The 16,426-nt window shown below is 30.7% G+C and overlaps 5 protein-coding genes across 5 annotated transcripts; 3 read left to right on the plus strand and 2 right to left on the minus strand.

Annotated features, from left to right (window-relative positions):
• Positions 1-42: 42 nt before the first annotated feature.
• On the minus strand, positions 43-3,375 carry PAN2 (poly(A)-specific ribonuclease; the record flags this gene model as incomplete). Its single annotated transcript, XM_046080054.1, has 1 exon — positions 43-3,375. One exon carries the CDS (start codon positions 3,373-3,375, stop codon positions 43-45), a length of 3,333 nt encoding a protein of 1,110 aa, XP_045937362.1.
• A 722-nt stretch (positions 3,376-4,097) lies between these two features.
• Positions 4,098-7,370, plus strand: RTT10 (tRNA (34-2'-O)-methyltransferase regulator RTT10; the record flags this gene model as incomplete). The annotated part of the gene is made up of 1 exon (XM_046080055.1): positions 4,098-7,370. One exon carries the CDS (start codon positions 4,098-4,100, stop codon positions 7,368-7,370), a length of 3,273 nt encoding a protein of 1,090 aa, XP_045937363.1.
• Positions 7,371-7,677: 307 nt separating this feature from the next.
• RTC6 (mitochondrial 54S ribosomal protein bL36m) lies at positions 7,678-7,977 on the minus strand (the record flags this gene model as incomplete). The annotated part of the gene is made up of 1 exon (XM_046080056.1): positions 7,678-7,977. One exon carries the CDS (start codon positions 7,975-7,977, stop codon positions 7,678-7,680), a length of 300 nt encoding a protein of 99 aa, XP_045937364.1.
• Positions 7,978-8,525: 548 nt separating this feature from the next.
• SPC105 (kinetochore-microtubule binding complex subunit SPC105) lies at positions 8,526-11,798 on the plus strand (the record flags this gene model as incomplete). Its single annotated transcript, XM_046080057.1, has 1 exon — positions 8,526-11,798. One exon carries the CDS (start codon positions 8,526-8,528, stop codon positions 11,796-11,798), a length of 3,273 nt encoding a protein of 1,090 aa, XP_045937365.1.
• A 503-nt stretch (positions 11,799-12,301) lies between these two features.
• On the plus strand, positions 12,302-16,354 carry NUP145 (nucleocytoplasmic transporter NUP145; the record flags this gene model as incomplete). Its single annotated transcript, XM_046080058.1, has 1 exon — positions 12,302-16,354. The coding sequence occupies one exon, from the start codon at positions 12,302-12,304 to the stop codon at positions 16,352-16,354; it is 4,053 nt and encodes a 1,350-aa protein (XP_045937366.1).
• Positions 16,355-16,426: the final 72 nt, after the last annotated feature.

Raw genomic sequence — 16,426 nt, forward strand, 5'->3', positions numbered from 1 at the left:
CAACATATATATTATTTCATTCACTTCGCAATTTATAGACCGTTATTCTTTTTCTTCAAAATGTTTAGTACTAATAATTGTCGAATCAATAATAGCCTCACTGGGAACTTTGTAATTAACAGCACGACCCTCACGAAATATTTTATCAATCATACCTTCAAAATCACCAGTAGCCTTTAAATTCAAATATTCTTTGAAGAGCAGTAATGCATTATGAGCATCTTCTATAGAATCATGATCACCAGTTTGAATGTCATTTTTTAACAATACATGGGCCAAATATCTTAAAGACAAGTACCTCCCACCTTGCCAGAAATAAGTGGCAGTATCTTCCACCTGATTATTTGGAACATAGATCCCAATACCAGCAAAATCATTTGGTAAACCATGGCCTACAATAATGCAGCCCAGTTTAATTAGTAACCAAAATTTTCTATAGCTTAATTGTCTCTGGCACAATTTTTTGTTACTTTTGTCTGGATCCAAATCGCCAGGGGATATACCACTATAACGTGTTAGGTAATCCCCAATATGACCCTTGTGGATAATGTAATCATCAAACATGATTTTCCCCATATTCTTGTAGTCACCATATAACACTGATATCCTTGCTAAAACCACTCTAGCTGCTTGTATTAAATCAACATTTCCATTACAATCTATATGATACTTATTATTCGAAGCTAAGACAAATTCAGAATCCATTGCCAATAAGGTGCCCTTCACAGGAACTTCCTCAATATTGGTTAATCTTGTGAATTCCTGAGCAAAAATTTTCTGCGGAACGTTGTGTGTTATACTATTGATGTAATCGTTATTAATTGTACAAAACTCTTTTAACACATCTTTCTTGGTATATATAATAACCTGTGGGACTTTCCAATTATTTTTAAAGTCCAATACTATTTCTTCAGGCATTTCAACAACAACAAAATCATTAAACATGAACCACTTATATTCTGTGGCTGTGTTTGTTTTTTGATATATTTTCACAAAAGTAACATAATTGTGAGACATATTGTCGTTATACTTAACTTTTGCCACGAATCCGTTCAGTTCATATTCACATTTTTCAGCACAAAACCTTGGCAAATCTTCAGCATTTTCTTTAAAAATAAATTGATTATTTAGTTTCGTAATACCTAAATGAAAAATGTTTAGTAGCCAATTGTGATTTTTACCGTAGCATTTTTCGTTTAAATCAGCACTGGATATATCAACATTCAAAACAAAAGATTCTGGAAGTTTTGAGCACTTCTTACTACCACTGGTGAGGGAGTTGTTAAAACCAGCTATATTGTTTTTAAAGGAATTGAAGCTGTGTTCTATATAATGTAAAATGGTAGGTGTAGACTGTCTTTTATTTGCTGTACTATTTAAAATTAAAACCTCATCATAGTTTGCTCTAAGTGAAACTTTCGTCTCTTTACTGATTGTTTTGCAAATAAATTTGTTAATATATTTGATATCGTTGCTGTCTTTCTTTCTCATATATCTGACTAATTCAATAAAATTTTTTGGGAAAAAACATTTGGATTTATTTTCACATCCAATGCAATCAAAAACATAGCCTAATTCGTGTATCAGCGTTGTGGTGACAAAGGGCTTCAATAAATGTTCTCTTGCCAGATTATTAAAGTATGGTGTAAATTTATATAGTTGAATCAAGGAATTTGGTGCATTCCCATCTGGTAAATTTATTAATCCACAATATTTAGTGTTGTTTAGATCACTGTATTCGGTTTTCGGGGTCTTTTTAACTCGACGAAATAATAAAGGCGGGGATCCTGATAATATTGATGTTGCAGTTGGTTGTGATAATGAGGATAAGGAAGTCGATAAAGAAGTGACGTTAGTTGTGTTTCCCACAGTAGGTTGTACTACAGTTGAAGCATTAGACAAATTTTTTGAGCCATTTTCCTTGTCAAGTTTGAAAATTTCCCATTTCAAGCTCTCATCGTTTACTGTCATGTTTTCTTGAACGTGTTTGATTGAAATATATTTCTCATATGGGGGACCATAACTGCTTTTATTGTATGGTATTAAATGATATTTGTTGTATAAACTATGAAACGATGGAGTATTGGCGTTATAGATACCGTTGGCATTGCCATTGGGGAACTTTAAATCTGGCCTGAAAAAATTCGGAACAGTTCCACTAGAATTGAAAATCGTATTATTCCATGAACTTAGCAATAGTTCATCATATGAGGACATGCCTACAGAACTTAACGGTTTCGTGTAATCATCAATTTTAAACGGCTCCTTTGCTGGCAAATCGTTGTTCATATCAGCAAACTCCAAGGGTGAACTCATTGAATTTAAAAATCTTGTAGTGCCACCAGTTCTACTCCACGTATGTATCATACTTTCATCAGAGCCAACGATTCCCAAGTAATCACCATTGTAGGAGATGTTAAAATGTGTGATCTTCCCTGGGTGAGTATATGTATGGGTTAATGTTGGATTGAACATATCTGTAAATTGAAATTGGCCGAAATTAGATGCCGTTACCACCACTGACGGTAAAACGGGGTGTAAGTGTACAAAATCAGCACCAGCTGTGAACGCAATTGGTGTCAAATCTCTCATAATCCGCAAATCAAACACTCTAACATATGGATCAGATATATAATCAAATTTTTTGGTTTTACCCACAGTTACCAATGTATTATTTGCTACATCAATATCAGATACATAGGATGCATGTGCTTTCAAAGACGTTACTACTTTATTGGATGTAGTATCGATTATATCGACGCTGCCATTATCATTCCCAACAAAAATCAGTTTATTGCTTGCCTGATCACTGCTTTTCATTACGTTAATGTTCTTCATGTAATAGTCTATTCTCGAAACAAGTTTCCCCTGTTTATAGTCAATATTGAAGATGGAATCGTAACTCCCACCGATAAAACAGTTTGTATTACTAAAATCATTTGCTGTTATTGCTTTGATACCATAGGTTAATTCATGTAGATTTAAAGATGTGTAATTTGCCATTAATAACCCCCTTCTATTACTGAAATTTAATGACGTATCAGTTACTGTTAAGAGACCATCGGGGGTGGAAACCCCATCAAATATGCCTGATTCTGCGGGACCCATGAGAAAATTAGAAACTGAATGCCTCGTATATAAATGATAAGTGTTTAATGAATGTTGTTGAACAGACTGTCCTGATGGAATCACCTGTCTGTAATAAGCAGAAAGTTTGCCAATAGAATCACCAACCCAGTATAAATCTGAATATTTATCGTAAAAGGTCTTGGTAATCTTTTTCGGTATCCTTGAATCTAATCTTAATTGAGGATTATGATGTAGGTGAGGAATTAAATCTTCAGGCTGATGATAACATGGTATCCAATTATCCATTTCTATATATATATATCTTTTTCTTCTTTTAATAGATGTTACGTGAATTGTTTTTAATTTTTTATTGGTATTTCCTTTATCTTTTTCCCTCTTTTTTCCCAGGAAGTATGCTATTAAAATTATATAACTTAGTTATGGATCTAATAGGCATAAATCTAATCTAATCCCGATCAAATAAGTGGAATATAAAACAACAATAAGAATTAATTTTAAAGATTTGTTTTAAATGAAAAATATAATAATTATTTAGATTAAAGTTCCTTATAAAACTGCTACATTTTTATTAATGTTTTATAATTTTTAATTATTAATATTTGTCGCTCTCACTTTTTTTTTATTTATTTTTTTTTTTTTCCCCTTCGTTTTCTTTTTAAATAAAACATGTCCAATGTTTCATTTGTCCGTATATACCGAACCAAACAAAACAATAATAATATATAAACCGTATTTATTCTTAAGCCCTTCGGACTCGAAAAGTTTGGCTTTTTTTGTTTTTGTTTTTGTTTTCAAGTCTGAAAAAGAAAGAAAAATATGATACTAAAGAATTTCTTTTTTCTTTCTTTTCTTTTTTTCATATTCAGGTTGTGTAACAAACAAACATATACATATATATATATATATATAACTTTAAGACTGAATTTTTCATTCTTTTTTTTTTTTTTTTTCTAATCATAACATTCTTTGACCTTGAACATTGCATAAAAATTTTTAAATAACCAAGTATGCCATTAGTACCGTTGAATCATACAGGTCCTTCATTGTGCGTGAAAGTTTTGCCCTCTTTAGTCACTGGCAACGATAAATCTTCTATAGAAGTTTGGAATGCTCAAGGTCCGTATTTATTAATCTATACATTCCCAGAAAATAAGTTAATACACAGATGCCAAATTTTCTCCAGAAATAAAATACATGGTATTTCTATCAATTCCCAAAATGAGATTTTGTTTTACGGTGGCTGCAATTATTTAGTCACCACTAGAAATGAAATATTAAAACAACAATCTGCCTTTAATAAGAACTCATTAGTTAATAAAGAAAAGCGTTCCGGCTCTGAATGGATTATTAGCGGTGAAATATCCAATAATTCCAAGTTATATTTATTAACTTGTTACAACAAAGTCATAATGTATGATCTGGTACCAGCTACTGACGGTGACTGCATTGACACTTTATATATTGGAACAAAAGCTTTATTTCAAGAAAGGTCAATTTTATATTCAGGCTCATTGAAAATCATACCTACAACTACTGATATTGAAAATATAGACAATAAAGAGAAAGTATTGGTCAATGCAGGTACTGTTATGGGCGGAATATTAATATGGGATTGTTATTTGGAAAAATTAATTCATAATTTGAAAGGCCATGAGGGTTCTATATTTGACGTTGTGACTAGTGCTAATACCAAATTAGTGGCAAGTTGCTCCGATGATAGGACAATTAGATTATGGGATAATGACTTCAGGTCTGGCAAGGAATTGTCTGTTGCATTTGGTCATAGTGCAAGAATTTGGAAGCTAAAATTTATCAACAATGATACCCAACTAATCAGCACTTCTGAAGATTGCACTGTGAAAGTCTGGGATATTAGGCAGGATACACATGAATTGGTCCTACAAAAAACATATGAAGTTCACCAATTAAAAAGTGTTTGGGGTTGCGATTTTTGGAATGATTTTATTTTTACTTGTGGTAATGATGGCAGAGTTAAAGTCACTAAAATCAACGAGGAAAAAACATTACAACAATCTTCCCTGTTAACCTATTCGCTTAAAGAAATTTTAAATAATAATGTTCCTGCTGTTGGTAAATCTGAAATTATCAAAGGTTTCCACTGGTTTAATAAACATGGGTTGATCATTATTACCTCGGAAGGTCGTGTTTTCCAATTAAAGGTCACAGCTTTACAACAAGAACACTGCGGGACTTGGATTTTTCTATTTAGAAACCCAAGTTTCGAGAATTATTCATTAACCCATGGTTTGGAAGACTTGGAAACTGTGGTCTTTTCTAACAATAAGGGTCATTTACTATTTTTAAAATTGAATAAAAATGGGGATCATGAACAATATAATCTTTATGCACCCGTTGAATTGTGTAAAGTAACTGGATGTTTTTTCAAATACACCGATGGTAAGGTGTTTTGTTTATATGAGTCTCCGAATTCTGAGGAACCCCTTGTACTATTACAAATTAATTCCAGCGCATTTATCATTGAAAAAGTCGTGCAATTAAGGAAACCGAAAATTTTTTTATCAACGTGTTTTGAACTATATGAAAATTTATTGTTAGTTGGTTCCAGACATAGCACTGTAGGTATCTGGGATTTAAATAGCGTTGAAATTGGCGGATCTAGGCATGTATTGATCAGAAAATTAACACCTGGTGATACTACTACATCTATAAGATACACGGGGAAACATTTAAAAAGTACTAAAGAAGATATTAATACAGATCGTGGTGATCCTATTTTTTCAATAACTAACAGAGATGGTTATTATAACTTTATAAGTGTTAATAACAGGTTTTCAACCTTGAAGTATAAAATTATACATTCCAACAAAATAGTCCGTGGATTTTTGGAAGACGGTAATTTTGTGATGAGTCCCAATAATACCAGTGACTTTGTGATTAGTGGATTTAAATCCAATATTTTTCATATATCTAATGAAACTGGCAATTATGAAATCATTAATGAGATTTGTGGTGGTGCTCATAGACAATTGAAATTATTTGAAATTTGTACCACTGAAACTATTGGGACCAATAGATTTGATAAATTATTGGTTTATATTAAAGCCAGTGTATTACATCTCAAAAAAATTAATACGAATATGAGTTTACAAACATTAAATAATGGTACACATGGTAAAGAAATCAGAGATATAACAATTAAACCAGTCAGTAAAAGCTTAACAGCCGATACTTTATTTATAACCGGTAGTGAAGACACCACATTGAAATTGAGTAAATTTGCTTCTGATGCTAGCACACATGGCTTTACAAACTTTTGGACCTTACGAGCACATGTTTCCGGCTTACAAAAAGTTAAGTTTATCAGTGATAATTTTGTAATTTCTACTTCAGCCAGAGAAGAATTGTTTCTATGGGAATTAAACGAATCCACTGATAACACTCCATTTTTGAATTTGGTTTGCAAAATACCTGTCATTTCCAAAAACAATCCTGATTTACGTATTATGGATTTCGATGTTTTATTTATTGAAAATACTTTGAATTCTGAACCTGATGCTTCAATAGATGCTGACTTTGCCTTGGTTACGATATATTCTGATTCCAGTATTATATTGTGGCATTACAGTAACGCCTTACAGAAATTCAACAAGTTGTTAGTAGGCAAATATGAAACTTGTTGTTTATTAAATGTTTCCCTAAGAATTTTGAATAACTCAAGTGTTTACATTGTTGTTGCGCCGACAGATGGATACTTAGTATATTACAACGTCACCGAATACATTCCATTTGGTGTTGTGCGGAGTAATGGCAAATTGGAGTTGATGGAACCTTTTCAAGAATACAAGAGTATTGAATTACCTCATTACCAAGGTAGAAACCGTATTCATCAATCGGGTATTCGTGCAATGGAAGTTTTTGTTCCAAATGGTAAAAGTAACGAGTTTATTGTAGTCACAGGTGGTGATGATAATGGTTTAGGTGTTACTGTGTTTACCCTTGATTCTACTACTGGCAATGATTTACTATGTGTTAAAAACACCTTTTTTGATCCAAAAGCTGCTTCAAGTACCATTACTTCTATAAACGTTATAGAAAATAAAAGTGACAAAGATAAAATTAACTTTTTAGTGTGCTCTATTGATCAAAATTTAAGATTATGGGAATTTGATGGAATTACTTATAAGTTGAAGATAAGTGATAAGAAATATACTTCGATTGCAGATACGGGGTCAAGCGATACGTATAATTCTAACTTTGCTTTAATTGGTGGTGTTGGTTTATCTTTGTGGAGTTTGTAATACATAAATTCGGCTTTTATTTTTTTTTTTTGTATAATAATTTGTCCATATTGTATTAATAAAATAATATAAATCATCTAGTTATGTCTTTTTTTTTTCTTTTTTTTTTTTTGATTATAATTGTTTTAATTAAAATACTATTATTTAATTTATTATCTAATTTAAATGATAATTTATTTACAGGATGAATTCTGGCAACCTTACTTTTTAGCATTCATTAGTCACAATGTGTATTAGAACATATGACAATATACATATATAAATGTGCATTTATATTGGTTTAATTATATGATAGTATTTAAAAAGCCTAACCTTGACGTTGCTTATGTTTCTTATTAGATTTACAGTAAACATAAACTCTACCCTTCCTTCTAACAATATAGCAATCACTACAGAACTTCTTAACAGAAGTCCTTACTTTAAATGTTCTAGCTAAAAAAGTATTTAAAATTAAACCAGTGTTGGTTATTGGGGAAGCCTTTTGTGACAATAAGATAGTATTATTACAACAATTAATATTACTATGTTTAACACTGGAAGTAACTTTATTCAACAATAACCTTGAAGTGTTAGGTTTAAAGGACCTATGTACAAATGAATTAAACATCGCTGTTTATTATTATTATTAGAAACCAATGATACTGTATATACTGCACCCTTAATTGGATTATAATTTGTAAATCCCAAAGGAAGAAGTTCTGTTGTTTGTTTTATTTTTTTTTCCTTTTGATTAAAAAAAATAGTGTTTTAGAGAAGTATTAAAAAGATAAATATATATATATATATATATATATATATATAATTGTGCATAGGTTTATTTTAAATGGAATTTTTTTTTTTTTTTTTTTTTTATAAATTTAAAAAAAAATCCGGACATGTTTAATCTAACTCCGGACAATAATACGGATCGGAAAAGTTACATTTAAAATGGGCATTCTGCCTGCTGGATCAAAAAGCAAAAAGTTCTTATCTAACTAAATAATTTTGTGTAAATGATCAACTAATTTTACTATATAGAAGAATTTCAGCTTTCAATTCCTTAATATGCTTTTCATTTATAAAAAAAATAAGTTTAATATTATACATATATATATATACATACAAATATAAACTTCCTATATCCATATATCACGGTAAATTAATAATTATAAAGTAATGCTTAATGAGAATACTGCCAAAGATAATAATACTACCCAACCATCACAACAAAAGAAGAAAAGTATATTAAAGCGTCAATCCCTAACAACGGAAGAATCTATTCCAAATATTGCAACTACCGTTACTACAGGCCTACCTAATGGTGCTAAGCGATTTCTACTACCTTCAAAGTTTAACCTATCAAAAAATGATGTCCTTCTTTCGAGGGAAAACAATACTACTTCTAGGATAAACACTACAAAGTTGCAAGCCAAATTGAAAAACATGAATAATAAAATTGCTGCTGAGGGAAAGAAAAGGAGACGTGTTTCGTTTGCACCAGATGTTACTTTGCATACGATAGATTTTATTTCTTTATCTAGACAGCCAACTAACATAGATACCAGTGTAACAACAAATGGTGTTAGTAAAAGTATTAATCTTGATAATATTAACAAAAATTACAATACTAATAATGAAACTAGTAAAATAAGAGCTATAGAGGACAAAGGACAAAACTACGATCAAAACAGTATGTCTATAGGCAATAATCATAACTATATTAATAATTCGGATGAAGAGACTAATACAACAATGGATTTTACTAATCCCATTGGCCAAATATTTGAATTGCCTAACAAAATACCTGAAATCAAACATGTTACTAATGCTATCAAAAATGGTGATGAAAGTAGTACTACTGCTAAGGATGAACAAGAACCACAACAAGAAGTAGACCAAACTAGTAATGTTACGTTATCAATGGAGATTACCAAGTTGTTTACCAATGAAAATAGGAATATTTTGGATGATAACTCAAAAGACTATGAAAAAGAGCCAAATAGAGTACCAAGTACCTCGTTTATTGAAAATGTTAATGGTAATGGCAACAATACAAGTAATCAAAGTCTTACCACAATGGAACTTACCAATTTAGACAATCTTGATGATTTGGCGCACAAAGATGAGGAAAACAGAATACTGAATTCACAACGATCAAACGTGAAAAATATTCATGGACAGGAGGCTGTAGACATGGGAGAGGAAACTATGGATTTTACAAAAGCATTTACTACTATTCATAATACTGATAGCTACGCTAATGACAATAGTATTCCTATCATTAATAAGATTAATACTGGCATTAGTAGCATTAATAATAATAATAATAATAATAATAATAATAATAATGATAGTAATGGTGATAATGATAATAATAATGACGATACTAATAGTGAATCAGAGATTTTTGCTGATAATAAACCTTTACTGTTAAACAATAAGAATTTTTTAGTTTTGGAAAAGGATCCTAGTTCAAGCACCTTTTTATCCCAGCCATTATTGCCAGAACAATTGAGTTCATTTAAGCTATCACAAATGGTTACTTCTACACAAAATCAGTCACAAAAAGCTGTGATGGAAGAACCACAAGCAGCTGTTTCAGAAAACAATAGCCATGAAAAAAGTGTTGCTGTCAAAGATTCCAAAGAAATGGATGATAATGAACTGGATAACAACGACTTAAGTTTTGATGAAAAATTATCTCCTATACCCGTTTCTCATCCATTTTCCCCAACAAAAGAAATTAAAAGGATATCGTTAGAGACTCCAAAAGACTCTTTGGAATTTATTCATTCTAAAATAAACCATAATGAACGCATAGATATTAATAAACAGGAGGGTGACACTGACAATGGGACACAAGAAAATAAGACTACCAAAAATAAGCTGGATTTTTTTTTGAAAGAAATAGGTATTGAATTACCACAACTTGCCAAAGACAAATCAACTAACACGAACGCCAGTTTTTCCACAAGTAATATCACTAGATTATACAAATACTATAAAGACATGAGTGAGGTTTCCACATCGGATTTGTATATCAATTTGCATTGTAATACACCAATATTAGAAATTTATCAATTTATTTATCAAGAATTAGTTAAAAAATTAGACAATTTTAATATTGACTACGATAGTCTACTAAAGAAACATGAATCTTCTAATAGTAATAGTACTAGTAGTATTCATCACAGAAATTTACTATTTTTACTTGAAAAATGGTTTTCGCCAGAATTTCAAGATAATAACGATAAAAAACCCTTATTTATGGAGCAATTTAATGAATTAAAAACCTATTCAAAGTTGGAGGCAGAATATATGTGGTTGAGTTGGAGATCTCAACAATTAGATGGAATAATTACTGTTTTAGAAGATAATTACAATCTAGTTAAGGAGGAGTACCAAGATGTCTTGACTAGTTTTGATGAAACATCAAATATTTATAAAAATGCACTGGTTATAAAAGATGAATTAATCAAAACCATCGAATTATATAAATCTAGCGATGGTTTGACTACTATTGCCGGTAATTCCATAGTGTCCCCTCTTAGAAATAAAGCTACCAAAAATTTGACTTTATCCGATAGAATTAAATGGGAAAAGTGGAAATTAAAATTAAAAAATAGCTATGACATTGATATTGGTGATATTGATGATTCACTAAAAAGGAAAGACGAAATTATGGAAAAGATTATCCAATTGAAGCAGATAAAATTTAAAAAGACAAATGTTAAAGAGCAAAAATGCGACCAAATTGATGATGATTCTTTACCAAGTATTGCTCATAAAAAAGAGATAGAAGATTTAAATAGTGAAAATTTTCTTAAAATTAAAAAAATTATATGTGAAACTTCAAAATACTCAAAAAAAAAAGTTATTTTTGATACTGACAGTGAAAATGAAGGGAAATGTACTTTTAAATTTAAGGAATTAAATTTAATTATCAAAGTTGACCATTCCCTACCTGATGTTGATCAAAATAACATAATTTTTGAAATGGATGAACCATTCGATAATTTTTTGAGTGTATGGTGGTATAATACATATTTCAAGAAAATTAAAAATAAGATATATGAGGGCACAGGGAATGATGCAATGTTCACCAAATTGCATGATATTGTCGACAAAATTAATATATTTTATCAAATTTTGATAAATATAACCAATTTGACCTACATATATTCCACCAAATTGACCCAACAAAACTCAATACAATCGACAGTAATTAAGTTTGATGTTTTAACAAATTTATATAAATTAACCCTTAGTTTTACCGGCCAACAGATTATCGATTTAATCCTAAACAATGCAAGTAACAATAATAAACTTGTTACCCCTGTAAAGGTTGAGAAACAGTTTTATAGTAATGACGTTACAGTGCATTCAACTGATCTTTTTACTGGTGGTGTTCTTTCAATATTGCCATGGTTGAAACGTATTGTTATTTAATATTTTTATATTGTGCTGTATTTAAAATACTTTTAAATGGCGATGTTTCCAATTTTGAACTATAACTGTGTTTTTTTTTTGACAACATACACATATACACAGAGATTGTTAAATATTCTTAAGTACTTTTCAATAAAAATTGTAAATGAAACCTATCAGTGATTTATCACTTTATTTTTATGGAAAGTTTAATTCTCCTTTTCACTTAATCTAAAATTTGTGTTTGATTTTAATATCTGTAAATTGACCGAATTTCTAACGGACTTTAAAAGTATTCGGTTACAGTTTTATTTCTTTGGTTATATTTTTTATTTTTTATTTTTTATTTTTTATTTTTTATTTTTTTTTAGAAAAAGCAAAAAAATTTTATTTTGTTTTTTTCTTTTTTTCCAGACTCAAAATAAATAAAATAAACAAATACAAAAAAAAAAAAAAAAAAACAGGATCTATATTATCACAACATATTAAGTGATTAAAAAAAAAAACAAAAAAACAAATGAGTAATGTTTAATACAACTAGCAACAATAACAATAATAACATAAATACCACCGCAATTGGCGGTAATTTGTTTGGTAATTCTGGTTTGAACACATCGACTCCACAATCCACACCAGTTCCAAGAACTAATGTGTTTGGACAGCAGCAGCAACAACCACCCACAACTGTTAAGCCTACTAATACGCTATTCGGTAATAATGGTATTGGGGCAGCTTCCACACCTAGTCCTGTCACTAATAACTTATTTGGTACCAATAAACCATCCACTGGTCTGCTTAACAATCCTACAACTAATACAGGTACTAATACCACAAATGGTACTTCGTTGTTTGGGAATTCTTCAAAAACAATGACTGCAAATATTGCTCCGGTAGATAATAAGCCTCAAATAAAAACTGGGACTACAGGTTTATTTGGATCTGCAACTATGAACCCTTCCACTAATAAAAATGGTGGGCTTTTTAATAATGGAAACACGCAGACCAATTCTTCGTTTACCAATAAACCCACAACAACCAATTCTAATTCGTTATTTGGTAATAATTCATCAGCCACCTCAGCGCCCATTTCTTTATTCGGTAACACAAATAGTAATAACACTGCTACAGGTAATGGGAATTTTGGGGCCTTAAACAACAGTGGGTCTCAAATGTCAAATACCATCCCGAATGCTTCTTCTAATCCATACGGTTTGAAGATAGAAGAAGTGTTGATTACAAAGATGCCTGCATCAATTACAAGTTCATTGAATAACAATACTTCAGACGTAATTAATAATCAAAAAACGGTTTTCAATATTAGATCGAAAAATCCCACAAGCTTAAAAAGAAATTCATTTCAAAGTTCCACTTTTAATGAAAGTAGCTTAATTAGCAAATTGGGCTCTAGACTACTTAATGGTAAATCAACAGATTCTATAAGAGGCTTGTTTTCTGCGTCATCGTCATTAACAAGCGGCACTGCTAATTTTTTATCGAACTTTGGTAGCTTTGATAAAAATACTCTAGATAATCAGCAAAATAATAATGGTATCACCAAGAATAATAAAAAGCTAGCACAAAATCACATTTTTTTTACTAATGGTGTTATAGCTAAAAAAGATCTATCTGGTATTCGTAAATTAAAAATTGACCCTAAAAGAATTGCTTTGAAAAGACAAAGATTGGCTAATGGACTAAGTTCGACTAGTAAATTTGGATCTATTGAAGATGATAATGTCAACAACGGCGAATCGAGTATTCATAATCCTAAAGATAATCGTAAACCAGACTCAAATTATAGAGTTTTCGGTAGTCATGAATTGAAGGAAGATTTGAATGTTGAATCAAGTGGTGAATCGAGCAACGAAGAGAGCAGTAGTTCTAGCAAATCCTCTGCCAAACCTGCTGATTCCTCTGATATTGATTATTGGTGTTCGCCTTCAATTGAGGCATTATCTGAAATGTCTGAAAAGGAATTGAGTCTTGTTCCTGACTTTGTTATTGGTAGAAAGGGCTATGGTTGTATTGCATTCAGTTATGATGTCGATTTATCAAACTTTAAAGAAGATTTTAAGGGTAAGCTTTTTGGAAATATTGTTGTTTTCAATGATAACAGAACTGTTGAAGTGTATCCAGACGAAAAAACAAAACCGACAGTTGGTAATGGCATTAATGTGCCCGCAATAATAACTTTGGAAAAAATTTACCCAATTGATGTCAAAACGAAAAAACCTATAAAAAACGGTTCCAATATTCCTGGAATTCAAAATTTTGTGAAAAAATTGAAAAATCAGCGTGGTATGGAATTTATTTCTTATAATCCATTTGGTGGTGTGTGGATATTTAAAGTAAAACATTTTAGTATTTACGGTTTGGTTGATGATAATTCTGTTGCCGTTGATCTTGACGGTGTGGAAGTTTCGGATGAAATTAAAAATAGAAATATTGCATACCCTAAAATGCGAGCTGATGAATATTCAGATGTTGATTTGCCGGGCGCATTTGAAAGAACAACTAGTAATAAGCAGCAATCTAATACCAGTAGTGCTTTGAACATCAATTCGACGGATATAGTCTTGTCTACCCCCAAAATTCCAGGGAAGCTTTTAGATTTAGTCCAAAATGAGGACATTGTTGTTGAAAGAGATTATGAGCCCTCTGATGTTGATGAATCTGATTTTGATGACTTAGAAGTACAACCCGACTTAGACACTGCTGATGACTGGGTTGAACAATTGGCACTTGCTGGTACTTCGAAAAAATCTATTTTTGCTGATCAAAGGTTTTTTTTTGATAAAAATGCAGATTTGGATAACTTATTGTTTGCTTCGTTTAATAGAAACGTGGAAGAATATCAGAAAATTATTAAGGAGCGTAGATTGGTGCGTTGGAATTTCGCTTCGTTTAACCAAGACTCTACTCTTTTGATCAAATCTGTTAATGGTATTGGTGCCAAAATTGTTACTTGCCCTGCTATTAAAGGTGGTAAAGACCCCAAAACGTTGGTAAATATTTTCACTCAAATTATTCCGAGAGTTAATTTTGAAACAAGAAATGACACACATGGGTTTCCTATAGTTTCCAAGGATATTGGCTTTAATTTTCAGAATTTATACGATGCCAATAGTGAAGATTCCAAGTGGAATTTATTACACATATTATTTGACAAAATGAATAAGCCGCAAAATTATGAAAATGAAAATGTTTGTCAATCTTTGATGAAGAAACAGAAATTGAACAGGTTAATTGAATGGGTTAATATGGAAATTAGTGAGGAGATAAGTTTAAAGCTGTCCACTTATAGCAGCAAAAGTGACAATGCCGATCAATTATATAAAATCATATTACATTTAGTTAACAATGACATTGTTGAAGCAACTTCGTTGGCTATTTATTCCAATAATCCGCACTTGTCGTGTGTTATACCAATGTTAACTTCTAATAACAATGCGTTTAAGAAAATGGCCAAGTTGCAATTATCTAAATGGAAGTCTTTAGGTTGTTCTGTTGATCCACAGATTACTTGTATTTTTAAAATTTTGAGTGGTGACTTTGTCTATTTGAGTGACTTGAGTTGGCTTGCCAATTTTGCTTTGCATTTGAATTATTGTGATATTTATAGGAGTTCTATCAGTGATGTTGTTGCTGATTTCTTTTGCCATTTTAAAATTCATGATGTCAATAATCAGGTGGATAAAAGCGTTGTGGCTAGTATTTTGAAATTTTATACCGCTAGTACTGGTGAAGCCAGTAAATACAATGAGTTGTTAAAAGCTTTAAAATTTAGCGAATCGCCTTTGGATTGTGTTTTGACCTGGTTTTTGATTCAAATTTTGAGTGCCAAACATAAGAAACTTCAAATTGATTATAATATAAAGGATATTGCATCATTAAACTTTATAGAACAATTAAAATGTAATGGGCTATGGGAGGAAAGTATGTATGTCGCAACATTTATTGAGAACAATTTTGTTGCCACTAAACAATTCAAAAATCTACTTACGCTAGAAATTAAGCGTTTTCAAGATAATATCCCATTTTTGAAAAAGTTGAAAATACCTGAAAGTGAACTTTATTACCATTTGAGTTTAAGTTTTAAAAATAGTTTTGATTCTTACAATGAGAGTTTATGTTTAATTAAAGCTGGCAAGTATAAAGAGGGGATTGCTGTAATTACTAAGATATTGGGTCCCAAGTGTATTTTATCTTCAGATGATAAAGAACATTCGAAAGTTTTGGATTTGATTGAAACATTTCCCAAAAATATTCGTGATAGTGATTGGGATAGATCAATTGGATTATACAAAAGATATTTACGTTTATTGTTATTAAAGGACAGTGGAAAAGATAATTTAGAGACCATTATGGACCTATTACCTTTATATTATGAAAACACTAAATGCATTCAATATTGTTATGTTTCATGCATGGAGATGTCGTTTAAAGTTTCTTTAGAATATATTGAAAGGTTCATTCAAGGGGAGAGCGCCGATAGAAGACAAGACTTGATGAACAAGATTTTAAATTTGCCGTTGGGAGAACCAGAAGCAAACCATTTAAAACGTCTATTAAAGTGAAACATATATAATGTATAATATATATATGAAATGAACATTTTTTTTTTTTTAAAAAAAAAAAAGAAAAAGCCA

Source organism: Saccharomycodes ludwigii, chromosome I (genome assembly GCF_020623625.1).
Source record: "Saccharomycodes ludwigii strain NBRC 1722 chromosome I, whole genome shotgun sequence".
NCBI lineage: Eukaryota > Fungi > Ascomycota > Saccharomycetes > Saccharomycodales > Saccharomycodaceae > Saccharomycodes > Saccharomycodes ludwigii.